Source organism: Salarias fasciatus (genome assembly GCF_902148845.1).
Source record: "Salarias fasciatus chromosome 7 unlocalized genomic scaffold, fSalaFa1.1 super_scaffold_4, whole genome shotgun sequence".
NCBI lineage: Eukaryota > Metazoa > Chordata > Actinopteri > Blenniiformes > Blenniidae > Salarias > Salarias fasciatus.
Genome location: NW_021941229.1, coordinates 10214159 through 10239898, shown reverse-complemented (window position 1 = coordinate 10239898; position 25740 = coordinate 10214159). Strand labels below are relative to the sequence as shown.

Sequence of the window (25740 nt, the reverse complement as noted above, 5' to 3'; positions counted from 1 at the left end):
AAATTCAAGCTCACACTTTGGGATTTCTTGTCTCTCGTGTTGGAAAGTACACTAGAGACATCTGGGAGAATCTTTAATAGTTGGTGGATGAGATTCCCTGATGTGCAACATACACCAGTCTATTAAACTATTTGAACTGAAACCACAGTTGTTTTTGTGAAAAAGTTTAATTTAAGTTATTTCTGGTCATTTTTCAGACAATTGCCAAAGTTCTCCTGCAGTACAGTGCCATTCTGACCAAGAGTTTCCCTGCTTATATCGACAAGGAGAAGATTGTAAGTGGTTGCGTCTTGGGTTGTTTTTGTGCGCGAGTGTGTGTGTCTGATCATGTGATTCTCAGTTCTCAGTTTTAAACCTTTCATTCAGATCATATCAGACGTTTTGTACCTGATCGCCTCCAACTTTGTCTGATTTCAGCCCTGTGTGCTGATGAATAACGTGCAGCAGTTAAGAATCCAGCTGGAGAGGATGTTTGAGTCGATGGGCGCCAAACAGGTGAGTCGTCTGCAAACAATCAATGACCTGCTTCGAACTGGGAGATCGGAGCTGACGCTTAAACATTCGGTTTCACAACTTTTTGGCTCAGTTAATATAAAAGAAAAAAATAAAAATACAAAAGTCTTTCAGCTTTATTCACCAAAACTCATTGAGGTTCCCCAATAGTTGCATTTGTGTGTCTTTTATACGTCAGATTGCAACGGAGGAAGCTCTGGTATGTACAGTAGAGGTTTTTAGGTCATTCTTCAGTAGAGTGGTCGTGTTCATGGAGTAAAAATAAAATTTCCCATGATGCTTTAACTGTAGTGTTACATTTAGGAGCTGTTAGTGAAAGTCTGTCCTTCAGTCAATAGACTTGATTTTGTATCGGTGTTGTCTTGTTAGTGCTGTTAAACCTGCTGTAGTTGTAATAATAGTAGTGTTTGACAAGCTGTGGCACTGCAGCAGTTTGTCTTTCACCAAGTGTGTTTAATTTACAATTAAAGCAAAATGAAACCTTAGAAGAAGAAGAGGAAGAGGAGGAGGCAGTAGAGGAGGTAGGTTTCTTATTCTGGGCTGTAGCTTGAAGGGTTTTGCATTTTTTTATAGTTTAATCAGCTTAATGGAAAGCAGTGGACCGCTGTATTGATCGTTTCTATGTTCCTCTGGCTTGGACAGCAGGCTGTCACTGAGGATGAGAAGGAACAGACTCTGGTGGGTAATGTGAACGGTAGCAATGTGAGCATCGACTGGTTTTGTTAGCCTATAATTCAGTTTGTAGAAAAGGTGGAGTTTGAAAGCTTTGGCATCCCAACTAAGTAGAATGATTTCAGAATTCACGGTTATAGTTGTAGAGTGAAGTAGCTGTGTAAAAAGTGAAATTTAGTAGTAGAAATAGGTCCCGTAGATCTAGTTTACAGCGCTGATCCTGCATTTCTGTGTCTATAGTTCTACAATACAGCAGGTGAATGGCTTTGGCGACATAGTTCATCTGACCATATGTCGTCAATGGTCTGAACTCAGCTGTATTAGTGAATGAATAATCTAATATCAATATCTGCTTCCACGGATCGACTCAACGGAGTGTGGAGCTCACAGCTCAACACTGTAGCTGTGGTCGTTTTTCCACAATACTCCCTTCCTGTTCGAACTTTTCCTGTTTAAAATGAAATGTATTTATGTGTTGAGTTGTTTTGGCGTCATTGATGGGATTGTACGGCAGGAGAATCTTCCCACCCCTTCATATGTGGACTGCAACCGTTAAATTCATCGCTGTGCGCTAAAGCTTCTTTTTAAACATCATTTGTCTCCATTACAAATATGAAAATAATAAATCAGCTAAAAAAAATTTTCACAGTAAATATATATGTTTTTGCTCTCTTTACCTTTAATCTTTACTTGTTTTTGCTGTAATATACATAATAAATGATTCAGTCCAGGTGTAAAATGTAATAAAAACTCCAGCAAAAAATAAATCCCAGGAACTGTTTAGTTACAGCAATATTTTCCTCTTTCTTTTTTTTTTCCTTTTCTAGCTCAACCACAGTATGCTAGCATGGGAGGCAAGTGTCCTGTATATGCGATCATGTTCTGTTTTACATGACTGCATATAACTCTTTCATCCTGCCATAATACTCTGCTTCTAAAACATCCGAATTAGCTGGAATAAAAGAGAACAATGAGACTTTGTGTTTTTACTGCCGCTCTCTAGTTTGAAGAGAATGAGGAAGAGGAGGAAATAGTCGAGGAAGGGGAGAAAATAGATGCAGAGGTTTGTCTCCAAGTGGTTTCGGCATTTTTTTTTTTTTTTTTTCCTTACTGACTTTCGCCCTTCCTACTCCCAACAACTTCACACTGACAAGACCTCTCCCGTGGTTATACGTTGTGTCTCCTCGTCATCTGTGAGGATTTGTACCTCAAATATTCACCTTTTTTCTAACAGATTCCCCAGATCTTTCCATAAACACCCTTCATCTAGCATCAGGTGTTTAGTACATTTCTGTGCTTTTATTCATTTTCTGTTTTTTTCATTTTCCTTCATGTGCAAAAGACTGACAAGGAGAAGGTGGGTGGCGCCTTACAGCCAAACACGATTTCATTTTCAACTGTTCACAATTGTTGTAACATTTCTTTTCATATTATTATTCTTATTTCATCATTCCAATCACACAAAGACGAGTGAATCAGAAGAAAAGGTAGGCCCCCATGTTACTGCCACCACAGCACTCTGTAGAAATCCACTTCTCTCTAATGTACAATCACCATTTTCATCAACAAAACTCCATCCGATCCGCTTAATGACCGTCTCTCTTGTGCTCGCCACCTTTCTGTGCTGCTGTAGGCTGAAAATGCATTTGAAGACAAAAAGGTGAGTTTAGAAGCTCAGACCCATTATGAGTGGTGTTAAAAAAAAAAAAAAAAAATAGAAAAACATATACAGCACATTACAGACGGAGAACACAATTCACTCCCGTCCCTCCCCTGAAGCTTTCCTCTTGTGCTGCGGAGCAGAAAGATCTCTTTCTTCCCGCTAATGGCGCCGCGATACGTAAAAGCGACAGGTCATGAATCAAGCAGAGCTCATTGGATCATTGACCTAATGAGGCGCGCCGCGTCTCCATCCACACGGCTCCGCTCGCCCACAGGCGCTGCTTATTTTATACCGACACGCTGGATCTTCCCCACTTCCTCCCTCACCTTGTGCTTAGAATTTACTCCCACATCTCCTGTAATACTTTAACTTTTTTTTTTCCCAACTTTGCTTTCTTTTTAAAGTTTGGCTCAATGGAGAAGAAGGTGGGTTTGTTCAGATGTGTCTCCATTCCTTCCAAAACCTTTTAATGGTGTTTCTAATAACCCGGTTCTCCTCCAGCTATGGTAGATCTTAAGGATTTTGTGATAATGACACGATGTAACCAAACTGCAGGTTATTGAAGCTCTTTGCCGTCATTCTGCTCTTCCAGTCTTCTCTATGAAGTACAGCTTTTAGAAGTTCCGGGTAATTTACGGCTCTTTGCCCAAAAAGCAGCAAATTTCCTCTATTCAGAGAAAATGTCACCTTTTGAAAGATTTTTCTTTTTCCGCTGCGTTTTTGAAGTCATCAGAGCTTTGAAAAGTTCATTAAAGTGATTTTTTTTTTTTTTTTATAAATCTCAAACTCGGCAGAATATAAATGACTGTCTCCTTTCATGCAGATGGACACAGAGGCCAGTGACCTGCTGAACGACCTGCAAGTGAGGCTGAACAACGTGCTGGACGAGCTCAGCAGCACGTTCGGGAACAGGTGCGTGCCGAGTCCACTCGGTCGGCGCTGCGACTTTTGCTCTCGATCGCTCTGATTCCTCTCTCGCCGTAGTTTCCAGAGTCGTATCAACGACTGCATGCGGCAGATGGCGTCTCTGCTGTACCAGATCAAAGGCCCGCTCAACGCAAACACCAAACCCCAGGTGGAGGCCGACTCTGACAACATGTTGCGGCCACTGATGGACTTCCTGGATGGAAAGTGAGTATTTGTATATATATTACACTAAATATGGACCTATTTTTAGCAAATATGGAGCAGTGTCTTCAAAGTTAAGTAAAATAATCAACCGAATTGGGAGATTAGATCGTCGTGAGACAGGTTAGTTTTACCCTACTGATGATGTGTTGCTGCAACTGCAGTCCTCATGGATCGATCACAGCGATCCATCAAATACTCGAATCTTGCGTGTTTTCATGATTCATGTTCTTTCAGGCTGACTCTCTTCGCCACGGTGTGTGAGAAGACAGTCCTGAAGCGTGTGCTGAAGGAGCTGTGGAGGATCGTCATGAGCAGCCTGGAGAAGACGATCGTCCTGCCGCAGGGCAACGACACTTTTGTAAGTTCTCCTCAGGGCCCGAGTGTTCCAACCTCATCATCAGCAATGATTTACGAAGAACACTTGAAACTTTGTTATTCTGTTATAACCAACTCGTGCTATGAATCTCTGCAAATATTCACCATATTATAGAAATGACCCAGTTTTTGGTTATTTGTCCAGGGAGCACAGATCCTCTCAGCTGCTAAAGAACTGGGTCAACTCTCCAAACTGAAGGTATCACGATGCCTCCGTATATTTCACACTTCATTTGATGCCTTTCCGTGTTAAGTGAGAAGATCTGTTTTTGAGTGTAAGACATCCCTCCGCTCGTTGCAGGATCACATGGCGGGGGAGGCGAGGAGCCTGTCTCCCAGGCAGTGTGCTGTCATGGACGTGGCGCTGGACACGATCAAGGTCAGTTCATCCAGCAGGTTTTGGTTTCACGGCGGGGGCAGCCGGGTGGAATTATTCATCGGCTATTCATCCATTAACCCGGGGAGGTCACGTCTGCCGCTCATGACTGTCTGACTGCTGATGTCAACAAGCCAGAGCCTGGAGAGTGTTTTCAGAGAACAGAGGGTGACGTGAGAGGTGCATTGAAGCGGGATTAGAAACCCAGCCAGAAAATTATAGAGAGAGAGAGAGAAAAAAAAAAAAGATTCTTTTGTTGTTGCTCAGAGTAACCTTCAGATTCTGCTCTGTTTCGAATGGATTACAAGGAAACTCTGTGATCCTATTAGTGTAACTGGCTTCCTTCAGATGTTTGTTCACACAGTCTCCCCCCCTCCGCCCACCCACCCCCCCTTCCCCGTTCTGTGTCTCGTGCAGCAATATTTCCACGCCGGGGGGAACGGCCTGAAGAAAACTTTCCTGGAGAAGAGTCCCGAGCTGTCCTCGCTCCGCCACGCTCTCTCCCTCTACACCCAGACAACAGACACACTCATCAAGACCTTTGTGACCACGCAGCACGCCCAAGGTAGTTCACACCCTCAACTATTCCCAAGTTAGGCCAGAAGAGGGCAGTGTGTTTGTATTTCATGGATAATCCTTTTTTTTTAATTTGTGTATTTTAGGGTTTGTGATGCTGAGGTTTGTTGACGTCTTATTGTTGTCTTCTCTTTTATCTCCTGTGCTGCCTCTGTGCTAGTGCACAATGGAAAGGGTATTAGGTTAACTCCCAATGAAAAAATACAGCCCAGCAGGGGTAGGTTTCACTAAAACCGCTCTCATTCCCCACCCGCTGCACCCGACACACTCCTGTTTGTCATTCCGTGACATTAGCCTGGCTCGGTCAGCCCCATCCCATCACTCCATGTGCCCCTTTTATCCTGAATTTCTAGGCGGTTCTCATTTTTCATTCGTATTCAGTGTGAGCTCACTGTGTGTTTCTGTTTTAAACCAGGTTCCGGTGTGGACAAGCCCATCGGAGAGGTGTCGATCCAGATTGAGCTGTACACTCATCCAGGGAACGGAGAGCGGAAAGTTACAGTCAAAGGTCGAGTCGAGTTTCCTTAAATATCCTGACTACAATCTGAACATAAACCCCATTTTAAAACACCTTCTGGTGTAATACAGTGAAATGTCAAAAAAAAAGTCGCTAAATGTATCATATTATAGATTATCTGTTTTCCTAGAGTGCCTTGAATTAAAATATGTTATATATACGTGATGTGCTCCTGCAGTTGTGAGTGCCAGCGACCTGAAATGGCAGACGTCCGGCATGTTCCGACCCTTCGTGGAGGTCACCATGATCGGACCCCACCTCAGCGACAAGAAACGCAAATTCCAGACCAAATCCAAGAACAACAGCTGGTCCCCCAAATTCAACGAAACCTTCCATTTGTGAGTACTGCAGCACACTGCTGCGCTGACTCAAAGCACCATAAACCCAACGCCTTCTCGTCACCACTTTGAGTCGTTTATCAACACTTGTCTGGAGTTACAATACATATTTAACACAAGCGCTGAACTTTTGCATCAAATATTAGTTTGTTACATTCATTAAAGTAAAAAACTACAGTTACTGATATCATTATCTACCTGTTACATGAAAGACAGTTCTTAAAGGTTTATGTAAGGGGTGAAGATGGGTGAGATGTGGCATTTAGAGACTTAAAAACAGAATTAAGCAGTCTTCCCTCACAGCCGCTCCAGTTCAGAGGTCGTATCTCTGTCCCTCCACAGCGTTCTGGGAAAGCAGGACGGGTTCGAGTGCTACGAGCTTCAGGCCTGCGTCAAGGACTACTGCTTCGGCCGCGCGGACCGAGTGGTGGGCTTGGCCGTCATCCAGCTGAGGGACATCATGGAGAAGGGCAACTGCGCCTGCTGGTGCCCGCTGGGTCAGCGCATCCACATGGACGACACGGGGCTCACCGCCATGCGCATCCTGTCGCAGCGCTCCGGCGACGACGTGGCCAAGGAGTTCGTCAGGCTGAAGTCGGAGACCCGGTCGGCGGAGGAGGGCAGATGAGGGGGGGGTGCGGAGGTCGGAGGGTTTCCACGCGTCGCCCCCTTCTGCACGCTCTCCAAAAACACTCGTCGCTTACCGGGCGACGCCCGGCCGCCGGCTCGCTCAACCGTCCCGCTCACAGCTGTTCCACCACTTTACACCGCCATTTAACCTTCGTCCATCAGCAGAAGAGGATGCCGTGTTCCCTCACCTCACCTCACCCCCCCCCCCCCCCCCCCCCCCCCCCGTGATGTTGTGCAATAACCCCCCCTCTTTAACCCTCTCCAGCCGTGGCCAAGCGTTTTCATGCCTTACACTCTGTGAGTTCAGTTCTGTCGTTCAGACAAATCAAGTCGGTGTGAAGCAATTTTATGTCACACTGAACAACTGGAAGGTGATTTACAGCAGTTCTAGCCTGATCAGTTAAATGTGTGCCTTTTCCGTTTGCTCTTTCTCCCAAACAGTCCTAAACATAGAACTCAACAGCCGCCGATTTGGACCGTCTCATCAGACTCTGGCCCTGCCTGTTGTGTTCTGGCCATATTTATTTATTTATGATCTCAGCTCTCGGCAAAAGTAGAACCACAGCAGTTATAGGCATTTTATTTATTTTTTATATATGTATTTATTCTTATCTGTGATCGAAAGTGTTGTTTACTGCCAGAGACGGATGAGTCTGAGTATTTGCACAGTGGAAAACAATGAGTGTGTGTTTTGATCGCAAAGCAGGTGATGTTTGTCCATGAATGGGGGGGGGGGAAATAATAATCAGGAAGCGATCCAGTACCATCTCATACTTCCAAATTAAATATCAGAACATTTGGATACAAGTTCATGAGGACCAGAGACATATTTCTGGTTTACATGGATCATCCTGCTGTTTTATTCTACTTTGTATACGTGGCCTTACTTTGGTAAACGTGGATCTTTTTACTGTTTTTTTTTTTTTTTTAACTTCAAAAAGGATGACTAGTCACTCATCTGTCTGTAATTCATGTCAAAGTGATTTCCCTTATCATTTTGTATTTTTTAATCTTGATTTTCTTTGCAATATTGTAGCGATACTCTATCCTCTTTTGCAATCGGTTTTAATCAGTGCTTTGTAAATGTTCCCCTTCTCCTACTTTAACAGGTTTATATTCAGTGCCATGTGTGTTGGTGAATCTCTTCTTTATATTAAAATAATGCTCTTTAATGAAGGATGAATATTACTATAAATTACCCTAAAACACGCCCAGTTTTTAACACTGATCACACCGTAGAAACCACACTTTCTTCTTTCTTACAGTGTATTTATCCCCTGTGGATCATTATTTATGAGCACCAATGTTTAATAGTCATTCTTGACATACACCTTCCTTGTGCCAAGTTACAAGTTTTTTTTATTGTCATGACGATCAATGTTCTAGATTTGTTCACCCTTGCCACGTTCACCCCGTCACAGGAAACAAGTGCAGCCTGTCAGCCGCATTTCTGTGCTGTTTCTTCGTTTTGTCACTGCTCTGAAATGTTGGTGTCACCATGTAAACATCCCCATAAATAAATTTTGTATAAAGTATTTGACAAATATCTCTAAATGTGCCAACTGTTTTGTTTTTCCTGATGCAATATAACATTTTTCGAGAGAGTTGGAGTGAGGCTTTGTGGTGCTATCATGACTCCAGAAATCTCAGCTCTGCATCAGGAGCAGCAGCTGAGGCTCCCTTGAGGAGAAGGATGAAGCAGTGATGAAACAATGTGAAGAGAGCTGGATGGAGAGCAAGGCGAGAATAAAACTGGATATCCAGGATCTCACTGAGAAAATGACAAAACTGCATGGCCTGGCCTCCGTGAGCGACCGAGAGCAGGAAAGGTAGGAATCACGAAGTGTGTGAGAAAGAACAGAAGAACTTCACACGAAGAAGGCAGCTCGAATATCCACATCGTCTGTGACCATAAACTCTTTCTTCATATTCATTTCTTCATGTGTTTCACAGCAAAAAGAAAACTTCTCATCAGACTCTGATTGGCCTTATTTACCAGTTTTGATAAGCATTGCTACCTTGTTAAGTTTACTATTAGTTTCTTCCAGGAAAGTAATGATTGAAGAGACGTACACATCGTACTGCTCAATCTTCGTCTCTGTTCAGTAGCAACACTTCTTAAAGAACAGTCTTGCTGAAATAAATGAGATCTGATCATCACATTTCTGCACTGCAATAATTAACAAAGTCATCGTTAATGTGATTAAATTCCTGAGTTCTAATGTAGAAGTTTAAGCTACAGGCTTTTAATAAAATAACACAAGCACAACAAAATACTTACAGTCAACAAAGTCTCACAGCAGTTCATGATATGAGTCACACATATTCCAGTGGGAATCATCTGGCCACTCCCCCCTCCTGATTAAGCTATAAATATATTGCTGTTTCTTTCATTCAGAGAGTCAGATATTAAACAGTTTTACTTTCATGGCCCTGTCCACACTGAAGGTAACTTTAAAGATGTGTGCACCCACACTGCTGAATGGTGGCGCTCCCAATAGTTGTAATAGTAATCCTAATGCAGATGTAGATTAAAAATTACCGTACTTTTAAGGGTTCCAGTAAGTGATCGTGTGATTTTGCTTTATCACCAAAGTTGGTTTTTGTGCATTGACAGTCAATAACATATTTCTGGCATTTCTGTCCACCATGAGCATTAATGCAACTCGTACGATCAGCATTCGGACTGTGGCTGAGAGACGTTGATCTGGTCTAATATACTGTTTGATATGTGTGTGTTTGGTACAAAAAATGGAGGATAGGTCAAAGTTCTCCATTGTTCTGACCCATATCACCTGTGTAAACACTGCCTGGGTCTCATAAATCGTTTAATTACTCCAGTAGTAACCGATGGATAGGATTTTACCCTCTACTACTTAAAGTTGAAAGTGTTACATACATGGAGAGTTTATTCCTGCTGAGATTGAAGGAAGAACTTAGCAAATGTTGGACGGGTTCCAGTAAAAACAAAAAAACAAAACCAAACTGCCGCAACGATTTGAAGAGCACAAAATGATCCACACAACACATATACACTTAAATGCATGTAAACTTTACTCATTAGGTAGATTTAAAAAAAAAAAAAAAAATTGTACCAGAATGCCTTTGTGCCTCAGTGTTTTCCAGCAGAGTGCACATGCAAACACCAATCATTAATTTAGTAAGCGGTTCATGTTGAGGTCCCCTGCACAACACAGAGTTCCTTTGTGTTTGAGCCCAGGTATTAAATTCCATTTCTGAAAGCGCCGTGATCTACACATCAGTCAGCAGGTCACAGTCTTCCAACTGACTCCGAACTCGCTCACAGCACTTTCCTTCATCCGGTAAAATATTTCTGAACCTCAAAACGTGATCAAGTGAGACTGAATTCAAGGAAATGGCAATGAAACCTCGAGTCGGTCTGGACATGCGCACCCATTGCAAGGTGTGCTACGTACCTGAGTGTTCTGATTAATGCCGGCTGCCATTGGCTGTAGCCCGCTGCCTTTACGACTGTTTTACTGCCCTTCCTCTACCCATGACTGACTCACCATCCAGGTCCAAAGATCAGCTCTCTGTTTACTCAACCCCTCAGTTGTTATGTGCAGCTCTTCCTGCTTGAACCTGAAACTCCTGCGTCTCTCCCTCCTCCGGTCCTTCACCTGCCGTCCACACCGCCGTCTGTCATCCGGGCAGAGGCCCCAGCAAACCCCTTCTTCAGTGTCTGGGAATCTGGGACCGGACTGCCTCTGCGGGGGCCGGCAGGACCGGGGCCAGACCACGGGCCCCGGGCTCATCTGATCCGAGGCGGAAGCAAACCTGAAGCCTTTTCCATCTGTACTGTCTGATCCTTTGTCTACGTGTGTGCAGGACTTGAAGGACACGAGAAATCCTTTTCTTTCATGTTTGAGGTATGTGGCTGATCTTCATTTTGCATTCATTCCATGAGAAGTAGAATATTAGTGTTTTTTTTTAAGAATTGAGATTACAAAGCAGCTCAAAACTGTTAACCTGGCCTAACAACAGCTCTTATTTATTAAGATGAATTTAAAAAGGAGGTTTTCTTTGGCTCCTCTTCAGCTCATCTTTCCCTCAGTCCAGAGAGGCAGCAGGGTGCTGTTAGGGGAATATGGCGCCTAATCTCATGTTGCCATTTGTTTATTGCGGTTAGGACGTTGCCACTTCTTTCTGTTCTATTATAGAGAGACTTTACAAGGAGATCCAGGAAAACACAAATAACTTACTATACTTCGGTAAGAGTTGTAGACGAGTTGCTCCCGTATCGATATCTCAATCTGAGTTTAGAGATTACTGCCATGAGTTTCACTGTGGTTCAAAGGGTTGAGAAGGGAGCGGCCAGATGTCTTTACGGCTCTGGAGAAAAGATAAAGTTACAGATTTGTTGTGTCTTGACGTTTCTTCTCAAGAAATGAGGCATGTATTCTTTTGGGATGCTGGAAGAAAATCAGGGGCTTTTTTTTTTTCTTCCCGTGATCAATCTCTGGCGAATCTCATTCAAATGAAAGGTTTTCAGATTTGCCAGTACCAGAAATATTTGGACTCAAGTTACAGACTGTGTTTCAGCTTCCAGCCATGATGGAACAATTCTTTCTGTGACAGTGCTGACAAAGAGAACATCACCAAATCCATGACAAATAGCATCCGTGTTTCCATCCCAGTCGACGAGTCACATGCAGGAAATGAATATGTCCTTGCACTTAAAGCCATCTTATCAGTCTGTAACACGCATGGTTTAGATAAGCTTGTTCTTGGCACAATTCCCGTACAAGTCCCTTTGTGAAGTCCTAATTCTGGGCATTAATACCATCTGAAATTTCTTTTGGATTCCTACACTTTTGTGGCATCAAACATATTGAGATCCACTTACTGTTAACCTGCTGGGACGTCACTGATCGTACACTACCAGGGTGAGGGTTCAACAGAAAGAAAGAAAGAACGAAAGAAAGAAAGAAAGAAAGAAAGAAAGAAAGAAAGAAAGAAAGAAAGGAGAAACAATCTGCTGTATGTTCCAAACAAACTATATAATCCTTCAATGATCCTTCCTGTATTTTATTACCTGCAATCCTAGAACTGTCAGAACCCCGTATATGAAAGTCTCACATATAGCGCAATATTGTTCTTACTCCAGGTGTGAGTTATGGAGAAGCTGAGCTAAAAATGGGATCTGTTGTATCATACATCAACCGGCTGCTGGGAAAAGAGAAAAAGAAAGGTGAGTTGTGTGCACAGTCGGTGTTTCCAAACTTATTCAGTAAATGTACTTGTTAATCACATTTTCCTCCCGTTTCACTGTGGTGCATATTGAAAGCCTGTACACACACAGCCATAATGTATCTTTTCTTTTTCCTTCAGAGGAGGAGAGACGCTTAAGAGCGAATGACAGACCTTTCAACCTGGCCTACCGATACGCTGTAAGTTTCCATCTCAGCTCTTTACTTCTTAATTTAAGCTCAGGGATTGTTGGCACTGCCATGCCATGCCATCGACAAGCAGTGTCATTTTTGACGGAGCGATATTGTGGATTGAGTGACAGTGTTGACTCACTGAAGCAGCGTTTAGGGAGTTTCTGTTTCTTGGGTGTACTTACCAAGAATTGGAACAAGAAGAAAATAGCATTCAGCCAGTCAGCATGATCTTCATCTTCCAAGGCCTTCGTCTTCGTCTTCTCTTTAAATGAGCTCAAATTACTGGATTTTGGAGAAGCTGTGTATTGAAATGGTTGCATAATCTCGACTGCCTCACATACAGTAGTCGTTAAATATGACATTTCGCAACATTTGTGGTTTTACAGACAATAACAACCGATTTGGCCAAGTACCAAGTGAAACTTGGAATCTACTCTCCATGTCTCACAGCACCGTGAAATAGATCATTGAGACTTTAAAGATTGAATGAGTATCCTGCTGGTATTTTAGATTGAGATTGGAAATAAAGGATTTCCCCATCATATTGTCTTTTTTGATTGACAAGAGTGACTCAGTGCTAAAACCTCCCACGCTGTAGCAGTCCCACATGGCTCCATATTTCACAGTGCGCCTTTAAACATCATGTTTTCACGATAAACTTCACAGAATCTGTACGTTTGATCTGTTTCAGAACAATGCCATCAAGACCTCCAAATACAACATTTTCAACTTCCTGCCGCTCAACCTCTTCGAGCAGTTCAGGAGACTGGCCAACGCCTACTTTTTCTTCCTCTTCTGCCTTCAGGTGGACATTTCCTTTTTTTCTCCCATTTCAATTCCAAGCCAACACAAACTCAACGCAAGACAGTCTCTTTTGTTTCAGTCATGTTCACTATTCTTTATGATCTTTTCACATTGTTATGGTTTGATACTAATGCTTACTTTATCATTTTTAATGCCTCCGTTTCTCTGGTGTGTGTGTTTTTGTGTTTGTGTGTTTTAACAGCTCATCCCACAAATTTCCTCTCTGTCCTGGTTCACCACGGCAGTCCCTCTGAGTCTGGTGCTTTCTATAACAGGAGTGAAAGATGCCAGCGACGATATAGTAAGATCACATTACTAATAAACAAACACACTGTCACAAATGAGGAACTGAGAATAAACGGTGTTTTCTCTTGTGCAGAACAGACACAAAAGCGACAAACACGTGAACAATCGCAAAGTGAACGTCCTCATCGATGGAGAGTGAGTCCTTCATTATCGCAGAGGAGTAAATTATCCATGACCCATGTGAGCAGGGCAACGAAGTGTGTTTTGTTTCTGACAGATTACGGAATGAAAAATGGATGAATGTTCAGGTTGGGGACATCGTCAAACTGGAAAATAACCAGTTTGTAACGGTGAGTATAGTGACGCTAAAATCAGTCCAAAGATGTAAAAAGTCCTGTTAAGTCAAATTAAAGTTAATTTTACTGCTTTGACCTTTTAGGCTGATCTTCTGTTGCTGTCCAGTAGTGAACCTCTCAGTCTGGTCTACGTAGAAACGGCTGAATTAGATGGGTGAGTGTGCGTGTGTGTGGGTGTGTGTGTGTCTTGGATTTCCCCTCATTCACATGTTCTCATGTGCTGCTGCTCTCCCACAGCGAAACCAACCTGAAGGTGAAACAGGCCCTGACTGAAACTGGAGAGATGGGCGACAGCATCGAAGCGCTGGCCAGTTTCAAAGGTGAGAGGCTGCATGAAATAATACAAAAACTCACGGTTAAATCTCTGGAGGTGTGATCTGAGGGTACCCATCATGCACTGCATGTCTAGTCTCACTACAGGAAGTGACCTGAGGTGAAATGCCAGACTTCCACGTGCAGTGATAAGCAAAACGCATTATGTTCTCCTTAGATGCATTTTATTTTAAATATTAAGTATATCTTTATCCTGAATTTGTGACTATTATAACTTTATATTATACTACTAGAACTTTTTCTTGCACTGAGTGATTGTATAATTTCCATTTTGACCACATTTAAGATGTGTAATCCAGTGGGAGATGTGATGTTTCCCATTTCCAGGTAATTTGTGGAATTGCCATTATATTACTGCAGAAGTGCAGACCCTGTAAAAATCACTCACAGATTTCAAGATCATTTTTATAGGCAATAGTCATCTAGAGGCTACTGAAGCAGACTTATTATCAGGAATTTGCAGGTTTGATTCCTACTGTGAAGCGGTCACGGCTGTAGGTTCCTGAGTAAGACATCTGCCTCTTTCACCCCCAGGCCCAGAGGATATTTCCAAATACTTACGATGTAGAAAATGACATAACTCTGAAGTGTGTGTTTATCAGGTGAAGTGCGATGTGAGCCTCCCAACAACCGTCTGGACAAATTCAAAGGGACTCTGACCTTGAACGAGGACACCTTCTCCCTGGACAACGACAAAGTGCTGCTCAGAGGATGCACACTGAGGAACACAGAGTGGTGCTTTGGCCTGGTCATCTTTGGAGGTTATTCTTTTGTTTTTTTAATTTTTCTCATTCTAATGCCAATCATGATCACTGGCTGAAGCAAAAAAGAAAAAAAAAAAAAAGTCACATTTAAAGTTTTGTATTTTTCACTACATGCTTGATGCAATTCTCACGAATCATGCAGAATTTGGCATTTCACCAGCAGAGGGCGCTCATAACATGTACACAACAAACCAGCACCAATAGAACAATACACAGGCTTTTTCAAGATTGAAAAAAAAATAAAATAAAAAATATTTCCAATCAAAAGACCCGAAGAAATACATGCAATGATTAGAAGTTTTTAGATGCAACAACCATCTGCAAACAAATCTGAAACTTGTGGACAGCTTTGTTCAAACTGTCTGCTGAAGTGGCCTCCTTTCTCTACACTGGCTGCCTCCACTAACCTGCATCACTTCCTGTGTATTCCAACATGACACGTCTGCAGGCCCTGACACCAAGCTGATGCAGAACAGCGGTAAGACGACGTTCAAACGGACCAGCATCGATCACCTCATGAATATCCTGGTGCTGAGTGTGAGTTCAAATGCAAAACCAATGATCAAAGACTGTAGATTCAGATCAATGTGTTTCAGCTGTCGCCCTAAATGAAACACTACAAATGACAGTGGCTGTGATCTCTTCACCCTGTTAGATCTTTGGCTTCCTGGCGTTCATGTGCACCATTCTGGCTATTGGCAATGCAATCTGGGAGACGAAAGAAGGCTCTGTATTCACAGTGTTTCTTCCACATGTGAGCGGCATCAACGCCCAGTTGTCGTCCTTCCTCACCTTCTGGTCCTACGTGATCGTCCTCAACACCGTGGTGCCGATTTCCCTCTACGTCAGGTGAGCGTTGGCTCGCACAGCAAGCAAGACTTCAATCGGCTCTTGCTCACGTTTCGATCCCTCCTGCCTCCCTGACAGCGTGGAGATCATCCGACTGGGGAACAGCTTCTTCATCGACTGGGACAGGAAGATGTATTATCCCAAAAATGATACCCCCGCCCAGGCCAGGACCACCACGCTCAACGAGGAGCTCGGCCAGATCAAGTACATCTTCAGTGACAAGACGGGCACCTTGACGCAGAACATCATGACCTTCAACAAGTGCTCCATCAACGGGAAAAATTATGGTGGGAAGCTCGGTTTGTTCAAAAACCTCCGGAGTTGAATGAGCATGAGTTTGATTGTGGATATTTCTGTCTTTTTTTTTTTATTTCAGGGGACTTGTATGACCATTCTGGAAACAGGATCGAAATAACCGAGGTGAAAATTTGTGTGACCATATGATTGGAAATGATTCACAACACTCAGGTATGAGTTTATAGCATTTCCTTTCTTTTGCTGAACATTTTTCTTTGCAGAAAACAGAACGGGTGGATTTCTCCTGGAACCAGCTGGCAGATCCGAAGTTCGCGTTTCACGACCACAGGCTGGCGGAGACGGTGAGAGCCGGAAACCCAGAGGCCCATGCCTTCTTCCGCCTGCTGGCACTGTGCCACACCGTCATGCCTGAGGAGAAGACAGAGGGTGAGCATCCAACCGGAAGACGGGACGTCAGATCTCCTGCTTGGATTGTAACAATCCAAGACGTTTCTTTGTGCTCTGGCAGGAGATCTCCACTATCAGGCTCAGTCTCCCGATGAGGGCGCTCTGGTGACTGCAGCCAGAAACTTTGGGTTTGTGTTTCGCTCTCGCACGCCTGAGACCATCACCGTTGTGGAGATGGGAAGACAAGTGGTCTACGACCTTCTGGCCGTGCTGGACTTCAACAATGTGCGGAAGAGGATGTCAGTAATTGGTGAGAGAAAGCAGCGACCAGATCTTTGAATACTCATTCGTCTCATAACTGATGCTTTTATCTTTTGATGTGCCCCAAAACATCTTCATTGACTTTCACTCATCCTGCGGCTGTACCTTTAAAACCAGACAGGCCAGTATGTCCATCAAACACTGTGATTTTCCTTTCCCAGTGCGAAGCCCCGACGGTAAGATGACTCTTTTCTGCAAAGGAGCAGACACCATCATCTACGAGAGACTGCATCCGTCCTGTAGCAAACTGATGGAGGTCACCACCGAACACCTCAACGTGAGTCTAGATTCTGGTGAAACGCACGTCCACGTATGTTTGTCTCCATTCCAAAACACATCGTTCCCTTATTTGCAGGAATATGCCGGTGACGGCCTCCGGACGCTGGTTCTGGCCTACAAAGACTTAGACAAAAGCTACATGGAGGGGTGGGTAAAGCGCCACCACAAGGCGAGCACCGCCCTGGAGGGACGAGAGGAGCAGCTGGACGTGCTCTATGAAGAGATAGAGAAAGACCTGATGGTTAGTTTGCTTCTTACATATTTCAATACATTCTCACATGATGTGAGTTATTCAGCAGTTAGTTGGTTCATAAAATATTTTTTCCAATCATCATGTGCTATAACGGGCCGGAATATCTCAAGATGTTTTTTTTTTCTTTCTTTATTTGTGTTTTCAAGCTGCTGGGATCAACAGCTGTGGAGGACAAGCTGCAGGACGGCGTCCCTCAGACGATAGAGCAACTGGCCAAAGCTGATATCAAAATCTGGGTGCTGACTGGAGACAAACAAGGTTAGTGTCGTTTCACATTATATATCAAAAAAGGTTGTTTAATTCGCAGAATACAAACACCTCAGTGCGTGAGACATCATTTGAATGACTGTGGATTCTATCTTTAAACAGAGACGGCAGAAAATATCGGTTATTCCTGCAACATGCTGAGGGAGGAGATGAAGGACGTGTTCATTGTGGCTGCAAATACAGCAGAAGGAGTCAAAGAGGAGCTGCAGTGAGTCAGTAGGAAACAGTATTGGGTGCTGATGTGACCTGATCAGGTTCCACTAAGTCATGAAATACAATGTAGCAAACATTTAATGCTGCCAAATATGCAATTACAAATACTTTGTTTCTTTTTTTTTTTCAAACATACAACAGATCATCTGCAAACAAAAATAAATTAATTTTCAGTTTTTGGATTATTCTTAAAAGTGGCCTAAATTCTAAAGTCCAATAAATGAAACCAAATTTAGAGCAACAGATTTCTGGTCATACTGGAAAAAGTATTAAAAGTGCAACAGTAGTCACTTTGCAAGTCCTAACAAATCTTTTAGCATTAACATAATATTTCAGATATATTTTAAATTTCAATTGTTGATGAAAATGCATGGTTTTGGGTGTTTTCAGGGCAGCGAGGAGAAAAATGTGCCCGAACGGAGCGGAGAAACCATCTGTGGTGGAATCCCGTGCCGGCCTGTTCTGGCTGCAGAAGACTCGGACGGTGCAGGACGAGCCGGTGGAGGGAGAATACGGCCTGGTGATCAATGGACACAGTCTGGTAACAAAGCTTTTTACGTACCTTTTACCAGATAAACTAACAAGAAAGTTTGTCCTCGTTCACAATGACTGCAGCCTGTAACCGCTCTCTCTCCTCCATGTCCAGGCCTTTGCATTGCAGAAGGACTTGGAGCTGGAGCTGCTGAGGACGGCGTGCATGTGTCAGACGGTGATCTGCTGCAGGGTCACCCCTCTGCAGAAGGCCCAGGTGGTCCAGCTGGTCAAGAAATACAAGCAGGCCGTCACTCTGGCCATCGGGGACGGGGCCAACGACGTCAGCATGATTAAAGGTGAGCTCGCCGGAAGCCGAGAGCAGGAGATGAAAGCTGCGACGACGCCATTTCTAAAAACCTTTCACCGGTTTGTCCCTCAGCCGCTCACATCGGGGTGGGCATCAGCGGTCAGGAGGGCATGCAGGCGGTCCTCTCCAGTGACTTCTCCTTCGCACAGTTCCGTTACCTGCAGCGCCTCCTGCTCGTGCACGGCCGCTGGTCCTACCTCCGCATGTGCAAGTTTTTGCAGTACTTTTTCTACAAGAACTTCACCTTCACCTTCGTGCACTTCTGGTACGCCTTCTTTTGCGGCTTCTCAGCACAGGTGAGAAACACATTGAACGGATTGCCTGCATTGTGAGTGGAATAAGGTGTGACTGTACGGAACGTGACTTTGTCGTTGTTTGCAGACTGTTTACGACGAGTGGTTCATCACCTTCTACAACATGGTTTACACAGCGCTTCCCGTTCTGGGCCTGAGCCTCTTTGATCAGGTAAAAAGAGTCAAACCTTATAATTCATCCTTAATTTTCATGCCATGCGGTCTGTGATCTTGCAGCCTCCTTGTTCCTGCAGGACGTCGACGACCGCTGGAGCTTCCAGCACCCTCAGCTTTACACCCCGGGCCAGCTGAACCAGTACTTCAATAAGAAAGCCTTCCTGCGCTGCATGATGCACAGCTGCTACAGCTCCCTCATCCTCTTCTTCATCCCGTGGGCCGCCATGTACGACACGGTGAGGGACGACGGCAAAGACATCTCAGATTACCAGTCCTTCGCCTTGCTGGCCCAGACATGCCTGCTCATCGTGGTGAGCTTACAGGTGAGGAAACTCCAGCGTCTTACAATACATCAGCAATAATAATGAACTTAGAATAACAGCAGTACGGGAAGAAGTAATGAGTCAAACCTGTGTTTCAGCTGTGTCTTGACATTTATTACTGGACGGCGGTCAACCAGTTCTTCGTGTGGGGAAGTCTGGCCGCTTACTTTGCTGTTACGTTCACCATGTACAGCAACGGCATGTTTTTAATCTTCACCTCCTCTTTCCCCTTCATCGGTAAGTAGCTGGAGCTGCAGGTTTTAGGCTCGGTCTACTGTTGTGTTGAATACAGAGAAAAAAGTCTTGTGTTGAAGATACATGTTTGTAGTCATGTTTCCATGGAGACGGAGGTGGAACCTTTCCAAAAAGTTTCCGTCTTGGGAGTCGTTTTCAATTCAGTTCAATTCATTTATTTATATAGTACCAAATACAACACAGTCGTTTCTCGGCATTTTCAACAAGTATGATCTGATGGTTTGTTTTCAGGCACAGCGAGAAACTCTCTGAACCAGCCGAACGTGTGGCTGACCATACTGCTGGCCTCCCTCCTCTGTATTCTCCCTGTGGTGGCTTTCCGCTTTATCATCATTCAGCTTCGGCCCACGATTAACGACAAGGTGAGAAAATGTCCAGTTTCCACTCATTACTTTGTCTTTTACTGCATTCTGTTGTCACCTGTGGATAATCAGTGAGTATTTATAAAAAAAGGCAGAAGCTAACTTTTCTCCTTTTCGTAGGTGAGATATAAGTTTCGGAAGGAGGCGCTGCCCGCTCCCGCTCCACGCCGCCCGACACGCAGACGGATCAGCACCCGTCGGTCGGGCTACGCCTTCTCCCACGCACAGGGCTATGGCGACCTGGTCACGTCTGGCAGGTTCCTCCTGAGACGGCCGGCGAAGAGCCGCGCCCCCCTGTTCACTCAGAAAGACTCCCCCGTCGCTCACAACGAGCCCCAGGTCTACCGAACCATCGCCGAGGAGCAGGAGGAGACGCAGGACCTCTAGAGAGGGCGTTAGAAGGGACTGAAACTACTCAGAGAAAGTTTTTGTTTGTTTGTTTTTTTTAGTGCCTAAATGAGAGGATTTACAGGGTCAGGTTTTAGCTTCCTGGATTCTTTTCCATTTCAAAGTTGTTTGTTTATGGTGATAATAGATGAGTGTCACCCAAAAATATGGAATTTGCAGAATCTTATGAGCACAGCTCAGTTAGTTTAGCATGTTTTTATCAGAAGGTCCCTTGCTGAACAGAGTGTCATTTTTTCCCCTGTCCTGATAATGAAGATACTTTATTGGTTTAAAAAAATAATGTCAGTCACACATTCCTACGATAAACTGACTCCTGTTTCAGTGATACACGAGTTTTACCAGATTATTAATTAGTCTGCAACAAGGTTGAACAGTGAGCCAGGAGGAAGCACACATGACAGGATGTATCTTTGTGCCACCGTAATGTTACAGAAGTCCAAATTGCGCCTGAAGTACTGGCTCTGAGTCTTGCTTCATGCTCAAAAATAAAATAAAAACCTGTCTGTGCACAAGTATGGGACCTTTAAAAAGGAAAGCTGTCAGATCCTCCTCATTTTTTTTACAATCAAAGGTTTTTACATTTTCACTGCCAGTCACCAGACTGGAGGAAATGATCTGCTGTTCACCATTTCTACTTTAGCCATGGTCCCTAAATTAACACGACCTGCAGACCTGCACTATAATAAAGGAAAATCAATCTGATTGAGATAACCCAGGCGCCTCCTTTCCATGGTTTAGCACTTTAGTGAAAACAATGGAGTCTTGGAAAAAATAAGCACATGTTAAACTTTGGAAAATACACACCTTAGACACTGTCAGTTCAAAAATAAACTGTCGATCACATGATTAGCTTTGTCTTGTACATCTGATTTTAGCAATATAGTTTGAGAGCCATGTTAAAAAAAATTGATATAGATAATCTGAATTCCTATGCTACCTACAAAACGAAATACCTTGAAATATTATAAAAGCTGTTCTTGGGAACAGCTAACAACTAGCAGGTGAAACTGTGAGGAAGTGACTCATTACTGCCACCTACAGCCCAATAAGGGTATTCCTTATACATATCTGCAGTACCTTTAAGTGTGGTCAGTAGGAGATAAAAAATGTGATTTCTCATCTATTTAAACTCACTGTTAGGATTATTTTTCTGTTGTTTACATTTATAGTTTACACAATGATTCTCATGATAATCATTGTTTTATTGTTTTTTCGTGTCAGCAATTTGTGTGTTTCTTCATTATTCATTTGCTCTTGAAGCTACTGCTCCAGCAGTGAGTGTTTAAAAGTGTTTCTAACAGCAGCCAGGGGTCAGTGTTGACCTTGGAAGTGACTTTTCAACTTTTCTAAGCCTCCAGAAGAAGAAGAAAAATCAACATTAATCTTTTCTTCTTTTTTTTTTTTAAACTTAGGAGAAAACTAAGAGGACTCTGGAGCATTGTGTCTTTATGCACCGGAATATCTCTTACTTTTGCCATTGTGCCATTTATATACTGTATGAATAAATTTCTCATTGCCTTGTAGAATTGTCTAGATTTCTACCTGAGGGATCACAAGTGAATAAAATTTACTTATTCAACCTGTGGTGCTGGTTTGTGATATTAAACTATAACCCTTCACATCTGTCGAAACTATGCGTGATACTACTGCGTCCCATACAACTCCTGACATCTTTTCATTATACTGTGGAACACAAAGTCTTCTGAATCTGTATGAAGCACAAAAATATCTGATTGTTGTAAATATTTTATAGCGTGACCTCGTTTAAGAAGCCTCAACCTGAACCTCACTTGGATCGTTGCTTTTTTTTACATTATGTATGTAGCTGTATGCTCTCTCTCTCTCTCTCTCTCTCTCTCTCTCTCTCTCTCTCTCTCTCTCTCTCTCTCTCTCTCTCTCTCTCTCTCTCTCTCTCTCTCTCTCTCTCTCTCTCTCTCTCTCTCTCTCTCTCTCTCTCTCTCTCTCTCTCTCTCTCTCTCTCTCTCTCTCTCTCTCTCTCTCTCTCTCTCTCTCTCTCTCTCTCTCTCTCTCTCTCTCTCTCTCTCGCTCTCTCTCATTCAGACCATATCTGTAGTGTCCTCTGGGACTATACGAACTTGTTGGCCACAGAGCTACGAGGACTTTCAGTGAGAAGGAGAAAATAGGTTTGTGTCCAAAATGATTTACAGTATTTCACATTTCTACAAGTCTGATACTGATACAAGCTTCTACTTTTTGAAAACAAGTACTGATGCTGAGATCAGTTCGAATCAGAGATCAACACGACACATGTAAATCCTAGTTTCACCTCAATTATACCTCTGCTGAAGAAATAAAAACTCTTCTTTTCTTAGTGGTACCCTTAAACTAGAATCAATACGAAAAAATAGGGGGATGTTGCTTCACAGATGCACACACATATGCAATATAAAAAAAGTACCAGAGACTAAGAATTTTATATGGGTTAATATTGAGCACACATTCATTGATACTTTGGAAAATCAGCTTTTCATGATTGCATTTCCTCAGTATTGCTCTTCGCTGTATTTTATCCTCATCATTTTTAGGATAATTCTATACGTATTTCCTTTTATTTAAACTCATCAAGCTACTATTATTTTTAGTGTTTTTTTAATTACTTGACAAAGTTTAAGCTTAAATTCATGCCTCACTAGTTTCTGAGTAGTAATTTACATTATCATTATTATTATTATTATTATTATGAAGCAAAGTAAATACATTTCATATGTGCAAACAACTTCAAACCTATGAAAAGAATATTAATCTGATACAAATCAATTATTTTGCTGTAATCCATCCTTCATTTGTCATCATAAAGGTAAAATTGTACAGAATGGACCAAATACACAGAGTGTGATCCTTATCAAAACCACTGTCGCCCTGCTGCAGATCTTCTTGATTAAGCAGAGAATAATGGTGCTATTCCTTCCTGATTTCTATTTATTCCTAAGCTCTTGGTGCATTCTCAGCTGGTAAAAATACCAACAGAATAATAACGGCTTACTGTGCATTCAGCTCTGCACAAAATATTGCAGTGGATGGAAATGATTCGGCAGTGTGGAGACCAGCAGCTGCTTCAAACTGTTAAAAAAATACTAAAACTTCTTTTAAAAAGGTAGGGAAATTGCTTAATTGTTGCTAAAAATAAATAAGTAGTTACTCAGATAAGCAACTACATTTACTACTTGTAAATGTCTTTCACTTGGATGTCTGATGTTGCGTCACTGTATTATTGTTGTGTTGCTATGCCACATCAGCTGATCACTTCAATTCAGCTGAGGTTGCATCAGTTAGCTGGAAGTCACACATGCTATTTCTGTCTGTTTGAGTCATTCATTGAGCATCAGTTGTTCGGCGTTTTTTTGGCCTGAATTCTGACACCAGAACCAGAACTAGTTCTGACTCCACTGAGCCTCCATTTCCCCCTTGGCTTTAACCCTCTGCCGTCCCCTCTTCCCTCATGACCAGCCAGCGCAGTCAGCAGGCTCGCCAGCCGCCGCTGAAGGTCACGGCGTGATCCCGCAGTGTGGAGCAGGAATGAAGGATGGTATGCCGTATAAATAGACTGTGTGTGTGGCACACCCTGACTGACACTGCTGATAGTTATCTAATCCATCAATTGAAGATAGAATCAAAGGTTAATGGCACATTTTTAAAAAATTCTATAGCCAGCAACATCAAAGAAACTCCTTGAGGGGGTCCTGCTCTTTCTTTATGCTGAATTACACGTTTCGAATAAGCGAGTCCTTATCAGGCTTTTGCACATATTCTGGATGCACCATCGATTTCAATCAATGAAGTGGCATTTATTAATCAATTCATTTTAAAGTTTTCCCCATGTGTACTGGAGACAGTAAAATGAATGAATAAGATCCAATAGGGGGAGCAATAAATGTAAAAATAACAATATGCTTGATACAGATGCCCACAGAGATACCCTGATATTATCATCCAACCCCTCCTGGGTTAGAGTTCATGTGTGCAGCAGCAGCCGGGCGTCGCTGGATCGTCCCTGAAAGGGGAGACAGCAGTCTCCCCGTCAAGAGAAGCAGAATTTCACACTCGGCACTCTGACTTGGACCCAAGGATTATTTTGTTTTCAGCGTGCCAAGCAACAGAGCGCCGCTCTGTACAGGGAGCAACCCTAATGTGTCTGAATACATAGTGAGTAGAGACTAAATGAAGGGCAGGAAAGAGGTTTGCGCCTCGATTACAATAAGGATCGGTTGTGTTGCTCGTCTATTGCAACACTGGTAATTATTGTGGGTTAGATAAAATTTTGAGCTGTTTCAGTTTGAGCTTAAATGTACTCAGGACTGATTTTTTTTTTTTTTTTTATTCTACTTTCTCACAGAAGCACCTTCACCTGGTTGGACTGCGGAGCGTTTACCTTCCAGAGCGCACGGTCACCCTTCAACAGTGTGACGCAAACAGCTGAATAATCATTTCAGGGTGTTGACTTGCGGGCTTTGTTTGCTCCGGACAGAAACATTTGAAGACTCTCACGCCGAGGAGCTTCCAGACCAGAGTGACGACTCAGTGTTAAGACTCCTGCCTTATCTCAGATTAAACATTGGTTTAAGTGGCTTGACTGTTTGACAAACCATGTGCTAACGTGTGTGTGTGCGGCTGGAGAGAAAGAGAGATATACAAAGAGAGAAGAAGGGTGCAAGTGGTGTCAGTTGAGAGTCTTGTGTCTATTTAAGGGTTACCTTTAACCTTAGAAAGTGCACACACCCCCAGCTGCCACATTAGCACTACAAGAGGAGCGGGCTCTCTCTACGCTCCACAAAACCAACTGACGTGACCCATGAGATCCCGACTCCAGCTGGAAGCTTTACAGCTGGAAGACGTTCACTTCTGTCTATTTTCTGTGGTTTATGTTCAAAATCATTCACAATTATGCTATGTTAGTTTGGGTGGTCAAGTTCAAGTCAAAGTGTGAAGCATCAATATATCCAGGGTCCTCAGTTTGAGCTGAAATCAGCTATTTAAAGTCAGCCGTTTGCAAAATGATGATGTGGTTGTCAAATTACATGCATCTCATACTGCATTATGGCCAGGTCGTCACTAAAGGGAGGATTCATCAAGAAATTAAAGGTGAACATGATTGTGTGAAGAGGCTGACCTCTGAAAAAAAGAACCTGAGCTATGAAAGTTCTCTCCAGTGGAAGCTTTGGTTCAACAAAAAAAGGTTTTAAGGTTAACTCCAGTTTACATTCTGCAATGCCTCCATGCTCTCTGACATCATGTTTTGTTATTTTTGGATCCATGAACTGGAGCAAACAGGTCAAAGTTCGCTCAACTTGTGTTTTGAACCCAAAAAAAAAACAAAAAAAAAACAGCAGAAATCACGAGATGTCCAGCCATGGTGAGTCCTGTTCACCTCCGCCCTTTCAGGCGGGTCAAATGAGTTCCCGGCAGCTTGACTGGCTGAGCCCAGCATGGCATTAATCTTTAGAAGATTTGATTCCCCAGAAGAGGCTTCTATAGATATCAGTCACTTTGGATGGAGGGTCCTTCCAAATGTGGCGCTACAGAGGGGATCGAGATTC

At 43.1% G+C, this 25740-nt stretch overlaps 2 protein-coding genes across 5 annotated transcripts in view; both read left to right on the top strand.

The window, feature by feature from the left end:
• The window catches only part of unc13bb (unc-13 homolog Bb (C. elegans)), a 59021-nt gene extending 50703 nt beyond the window's left edge, over window positions 1-8318 (top strand). For 3 of the 4 annotated variants that reach the window (XM_030084616.1, XM_030084617.1, XM_030084618.1), the window contains 12 exons: window positions 198-275; window positions 418-495; window positions 3672-3760; window positions 3833-3979; window positions 4214-4337; window positions 4500-4553; window positions 4656-4733; window positions 5148-5295; window positions 5467-5523; window positions 5722-5814; window positions 6002-6161; window positions 6504-6789. In XM_030084616.1, the coding sequence (XP_029940476.1) occupies window positions 198-275; window positions 418-495; window positions 3672-3760; window positions 3833-3979; window positions 4214-4337; window positions 4500-4553; window positions 4656-4733; window positions 5148-5295; window positions 5467-5523; window positions 5722-5814; window positions 6002-6161; window positions 6504-6789 (1392 nt within the window). Of the gene's footprint in view, window positions 1-197; window positions 276-417; window positions 496-3671; window positions 3761-3832; window positions 3980-4213; window positions 4338-4499; window positions 4554-4655; window positions 4734-5147; window positions 5296-5466; window positions 5524-5721; window positions 5815-6001; window positions 6162-6503 lie in introns of all 4 variants that reach the window. The other variant, XM_030084615.1, reaches the window with a different exon arrangement.
• A 3441-nt stretch (window positions 8319-11759) lies between these two features.
• atp8b5b (ATPase phospholipid transporting 8B5b) lies at window positions 11760-20164 on the top strand (the record flags this gene model as incomplete). The annotated part of the gene is made up of 27 exons (XM_030085605.1): window positions 11760-11789; window positions 12146-12202; window positions 12888-13001; window positions 13203-13301; window positions 13380-13441; window positions 13524-13596; window positions 13686-13756; window positions 13840-13922; window positions 14538-14696; window positions 15148-15236; window positions 15355-15548; window positions 15627-15835; window positions 15925-15968; window positions 16067-16232; window positions 16315-16503; window positions 16676-16791; window positions 16870-17034; window positions 17193-17304; window positions 17416-17521; window positions 17917-18067; window positions 18173-18356; window positions 18440-18663; window positions 18749-18832; window positions 18915-19160; window positions 19259-19397; window positions 19647-19777; window positions 19898-20164. Coding segments are annotated over 27 exons (3564 nt in total), but the record flags the coding sequence as incomplete, so codon positions are not given.
• Between the last annotated feature and the right edge of the window lie 5576 nt (window positions 20165-25740).